We start from the raw sequence: 6,000 nt of genomic DNA, 5'->3' as shown, positions 1-6,000 counted from the left end.
ATACTGGATCTGAAGTCTCTTTATTTAGACCTTAGTGGTCCCCTAATACTGGATCTGAAGTCTCTTTTATATAGGCCTTAGTGGTCCCCTAATACTGTATCTGAAGTCTCTTTATTTAGACCTTAGTGGTCCCCTAATACTGGATCCAAAGTCTCTTTTATATAGACCTTAGTGGTCCCCTAATACTATATCTGAAGTCTCTTTTATATAGACCTTAGTGGTCCCCTAATACTGTATCTGAAGTCTCTTTTATATAGGCCTTAGTGGTCCCCTAATACTGTATCTGAAGTCTCTTTCCGTTTTAAAGCCACGATGATGGGTCAAATTCTCTGGGTGGGCAAAGCAGAGAAAGGGGAGGTAACCTTACCTCTTATGAGGTCATAAGGGGCAAGATTCCAGATCGGCCCATCTGAGCTTTCATTTTCACAAAGGCAGAGCAGGATACCCAGGGCTCGGTTTACACCTATCACCATTCCTAGCCACTGGGGGGACCATAGGCAGGCTGGGTGGGGGGGCGCATATTAATGTTAAAAAACCTCATAAAGTGACATTTTCATGCCATGGGACCTTTAGTCTGCAGCCTTGTTGTTGATTCAACTTGTCAGAATTCTGTGCATGTAGTAGGCTACCATTTGTGTGTGGGTATACAATGGAGAAAAACTGCAATACAACATGTTTACCAGGGAAACACGTCAAAAACACAGTTCGTAATACTGCAATATTAACATTTTATAATAGTATACTTGTAATTGAGTTACGCTACTTTACACTTTCACTCCACTACAGATCAGAGGGCTACTACTGTACAGTAAAGAAGCACTCCGTTAGAAGGAAAGCATTCAAAGTACTTACCTAGTACAAAAGTAGTAGCATCCAAATATAGGCTATATCAACAGTAAAAGAAGTCATTAAGGAGAATGTCTCATTTCACGTGATATTTTGTCATATTATGGGCATTTTAATGTTGCTTCAGCTAAAGGTGGGACTCATTTTAAATACCTACTGCATTACTTATATAGCCTACTGATAGCTTAGCCTAGAATATATTATAATGTGGAGTAAAATGTGCAATATTTGCCTCCAAAACACAGTGAAGTACAAGCAGAAGGAGAAAGTATTAAAAAATGGAAAAAGTCAAATAAACTACAAAGTGCCTAAAAATTGTAACAGTAGGCCTACTTGAGTAAATGTAGTTAACTTCAGGGGAAATGTACTTTTTACTCCAAATACTTCATCCAGCAGACATAAGAGAGAGTGTTTGGATGACATCATACAACACTCTGATTTATGAAACATTGCCTGCAATACCATGGACATAACCATTGAAAAAGTTCAAATTAACCATAAACACGTACCTGTGGGCCTACTTAGGATTTAAAATTGTACATAAAAAGCTAAATGTCTATTCTCATATAGTACATGTCTATATAGAACATTATGTATATTTTGGACTTGCTTCCTGTCGATTTTATTTTCTATATCTGCACATTTTCCTACTTTGAATACAACTGATGGACAACAATGTCCCTCTGGATAAAGAAAGGTCCCTCCTATATTAGATTATCTGTGTATGGCTGTTAAATAATATGATAATCGCCACGAGAAGTAGAAAATAATAGGGTGAGGGTGTAAGTGGGGGGTATAAATAGTAAATCTTCTTCTTCTTCTTCCACTTTTTATGCAGGCTGGCATGTTTTTGACTCGCTGATGTCACATTTTGACACAAGGGGGCGATGTTGTCTTAGCTGCATTGTACTTGACAGAGATCTCTTACTGCATGTGTGTAAACACAGACCATTTATTATTTTTCTTCCATCTTTCATCTGCATCCCTGTTCATTCAGATATATTAGCATTTTTACTTCTACAGCATGTATACAGTAACATAAGCACTGCATTTCGTAGTGGTACTGCAAAGTACATTAAAACCAAAAATTCCCAGGACTACACCAGCATAGTCGATGCAAGAAAAAACACATTTTTATGACAAAATAAACTCATCAAGAGAAATAATATTGCGACTTCAAGATGGTTGACGGTGAAAACTGACGACATGACACTCTTTATCCATGCAACAGCTGAATTCAAGTTTAGAAATATAACTGGAGCAAACGCATGCATTACACACACAAGAAAAAAATGTGTTTATGTAAAGTATTCCTTCGATATTCGAAATAGTGAAACTTGCGCGGCAAACTACAAAACGAAAACAAAACAAGTGCTTGGCATTTTATCCAAAAAAGTTTCATCTGACAATGTACAAAAGCAATAATACATTTATTTATATTGTAAAAAAGCAATCAAGAGGAAAAGACCAGCAAATCCTCATTTCAAAATAAAAGGTTGATCTATGAACGGCATTGGAATATTGCAGATATAATGCAGGGACTGTAAAAATGTAATGACAATGAAAAACTGCATGAAAGGTAGATTCATCTGTGGAATAAAACAGACTGGGTAACTTATTATAAGAAAACATGATCGTTTTCTAATCAGGTATACTTGTTATGATACAACCCACCCCAGTTAAGTATATGGAAAGGGGCTGTTGCACTTTTCAAGTACATGTTTTTGCGGCTGCGGACGCTCGTCGGCGGACTACCTGAAGGAGTGTCGGAAGTGCACACTCCTTCGTTTCAGCTTCTCCGGGTTGTGGGACGCCATGTGGGAGAACTCTCGGAAGATGTCTAGGTATGTGGCGTCTCCTGATGGAGAGAACAACAGAAAAAAGAACAATGAAAAAAAGGATGCCACTTGCTTGTGCCCTGTGAACAGTCAAAACATCCTTTCTATCTGAAAGTTGGGGATACAAGAAATGAGGGGAAGAGAAAGCCGAGTTCTGACGTGACTGGACGCTGAGGCACCCTGAAGCGTCCCTCTTTCAACAAATTCTGGGCCTTTACTCGTCCTGTAGCCATGGTAACCGCTGAATCCACAGGCGTAACAAGAGCAGTTGAAACTCTTTTGTGTCCCATGAGAGCGCCCGGGCTTGGCTAATTAAAAAAAGGGAGAACGGACATTCCTGGCTTTCCCTGTTTGTGTGATGTGTGAGTGTGAGAAAGAGAAGGAGGGATCACTGAGGACATATGTCTTCCTGCTTTATTTTAACCCTCCATTAAAAAACAAAAACAATTCATATAACATATTATATTGTGTTGTGAGCCGATTTAAGTGTAAAATAATGTTTTTGTCATCTATAGAGCTTCCTGTGAAACATCCAGGGCTTTAGTCAAGACCACCTTTTGTCGAGTCCAAGACAAGTCCAAGACCAGCACTAGTCGAGTCCAAGTCAAGGCCGAGTCTAAAGAGGTCCGAGTCCAAGACAAGACTGAAAAAAAAAGTCTTATGCATAATTTATTTGTTGATATAAAAGCAAAACCAGTGTCCCAACACCCAGGATCTGTAAATCCTAATGACAATATACAGTATCTTTGCTCCAGACGTAGTGTAGAAAAGACATAAATATGTATAAATAAACATAATAAAGACACCTGGACTCGGTCGAGACCAAAAGCCATATTTGGCAAGACCATTGGCCGAGACCGAGACAAGTCCAAGTCAAATACCAGCGAGTCCAAGACAAGTCCGAGACCATAGAAAAACGGTCTTGAGTCCGGACTCGAAAGTTCCCATGGACCAGTGGTAGAACAAGTACTCATATTTTCTCAATAGCAATACCACAGTGTAGAAATACACTGACAGAAAAGTCATGTATTCAAATTTGTACTTCAGTAAAAGTACAAAAGTATTAGCATCTGAATAATGTATATAACAGTATAAGATTATTATTATTGTTGAATTAATGTGTGCATTTCCCACCGGAACAGGGATCAATAAAGTGTTATCTTGATCTATAACATAACATTCTAATGTATTTGTAAATTGTGTTTTCTGATATTTCTCCGTCAAATTTGAAATGATCAAATATTTGAAGTGGAGTAAAAAGTATTTGCTTCTGATATGTAGTGGCGTAGAAATCTAAAGTAGCATATAATGGAAATACTCAAAGTGCAAGTACTTTGAAAATGTACTTAAGTACAGTACTTGAGTACAATTTGTTTAGTGACTTTCCACTACTATAAAGTGCATTCACAGTGTTGAAGTACATGTCTTTTACTTTATTTGTCCATTTAATGTTATTCTACTCCACTTAGAGTCAAATACTGTAATTATTACTCCCCTACATTTATCTAACAGCTGTTGTAGCTAATTTAGGTCTACAAGTAATGATTAATCCGCCAATTTAATTTTCTCCAATAATCGTTTTGCCTATAAAATATCAAATAGTGATACATAATTCACAAGAGTTTTAAGTGTTGACAAGTACTGTATTATTAGACTGTATATACTGCTTTTAACTGCTAAAAGGAAACCCAAATGCTAATCTCTCTGCATGCATATTGAAACATGTCAGTCATATTCTAGTTCACACAATAAATATTATATGTCATGCTGTGAAAATCAGAGATATTTGATGCATTCTTAGTGCACCAGCAGCGCATGATGTTAGACGTGTGTTAATAATGTTAGAAGTAGTGTCAAAGCAAAGAAGAAAGAAGCTAGGGGAGAGGTTAGATTTTAGTCACATCTTCCATTTATTTCCATTTTAGAAGACACCGGGAGGAGTTATTGAACAAAAAAAAGGGAAACATAGGTAGCAGTTAGTGTTAATTTACACAGGCATATTCAGAGATGTTCACAATCTCTTACACTATTTAAAGAAAATTGTACAGATAACAGTCAGAGACAGAAAAGAAACACAAGAAAAGATTTGCATCTTAGAAGCAAGCAGATCAAATGTTAATAGTTTTCAGTTTATATACACAACAGTCAACAGACACATGGTACTGTACGACACATAATCCATCCATGGCTTGATGCAAATCATTGTTTGGTCAGTGATGACATCATCTAGGAAAGTCTGCTTTCCGTTCACTTTTGGAAGCTACGACACTAAGTACTGCACGCAATAAGAAAAGGCGGCATTTTTTCAAAGTGCTTTGAACCTATCACTGACAAGCAAGAAAGGAGAGTGAGCTGCTCTTTCGGTCTTTCTGACGCCACGCAATTTACAAAAAAAATAAATAATTCACTGCTAAAGGACTCCGGCCTGTGTGTGATTTGGCAAACTCAAGTTAGGGACTGTATGGAAATTAGTAGGAAAGGTGGGGTGAAAAAAAGCCGCTGCTCCTTTGCGTCAAATGGAGCCAGTTGAGGTGGTTCGGGCATTTGGTAAGGATGCCCCCTGGGGGCCTCCCTAGGGAGGTGGCCCAGGCACGTCCAGCTGGGAGGAGGCCTCAGAGAAGACCCAGGACTAGGTGGAGGGATTATATCTCCAACCTGGCCTGGGAACGCCTCGGGTTCCCCCAGTTGGCGCTGGTTAATGCGCCTTGGGAAAGGGAAGTTTGGGGTCCCCTGCTGGAGCTGCTGGCCCCGGCGACCCAATACCGGATAAGGGGACGAAGATGGAAGGATGGATGGGTGACAAAAAAAAGGTTATGTATTTTTTTTCATTTTGCTGGTCGGACATTTATTTAAAATGTAATTTCAAATGGTGAAAATTTATTTTGAATGTAATCACCGAGTTCAGTGGATTCACTTCATCAGGGGCAAATATCTTCCCTTTACGTTAAACATTGTGTTGTCTTCCCATCAAAATTTGAAATATATCTTTTGTCGAGGCTTTTTTATCACTGTTTTAAACTTTTTTCTTACGTTTTTGTCCCTGTTTTCAACACTTTTGATGCTTTTTTTTCAAAGTTTGTCACTTTTTTGACATTTTCAACACTACGTAACACTACCTTATTAACTTTAGAGTTACAATTATTTTTGGAATTTATTGTCAATAAACCTCATTTATGGGAAATTATTCCTAATGTTTGAGTTAGAAAAGAGGGAGGGAACAGAGCTCAAAGCTTATTAGCTGCGTCGTATTTGACCTCCTCTGTTGGGAGTATTAACTGCTCCGTTAAAAAGATGTGGCTGGAGACAGTTATGAGAC

General features: G+C 38.2%; 1 protein-coding gene across 1 annotated transcript in view; it reads right to left on the bottom strand.

Moving 5' to 3' along the window:
- Positions 1 to 1,774: 1,774 nt before the first annotated feature.
- Positions 1,775 to 6,000, bottom strand: part of acap3a (ArfGAP with coiled-coil, ankyrin repeat and PH domains 3a) — a 104,625-nt gene continuing 100,399 nt past the window's right edge. The window contains 1 exon segment of the mRNA XM_032521871.1: positions 1,775 to 2,704. Coding sequence (XP_032377762.1) covers positions 2,598 to 2,704 — 107 coding nt within the window. The 3' untranslated portion in view covers positions 1,775 to 2,597.

This window comes from Etheostoma spectabile, chromosome 7 (assembly GCF_008692095.1).
Source record: "Etheostoma spectabile isolate EspeVRDwgs_2016 chromosome 7, UIUC_Espe_1.0, whole genome shotgun sequence".
NCBI classification, from domain to species: domain Eukaryota; kingdom Metazoa; phylum Chordata; class Actinopteri; order Perciformes; family Percidae; genus Etheostoma; species Etheostoma spectabile.
Note: the sequence above shows the minus strand (reverse complement) of the source record. Positions and strands in the feature narration are given on the sequence as shown.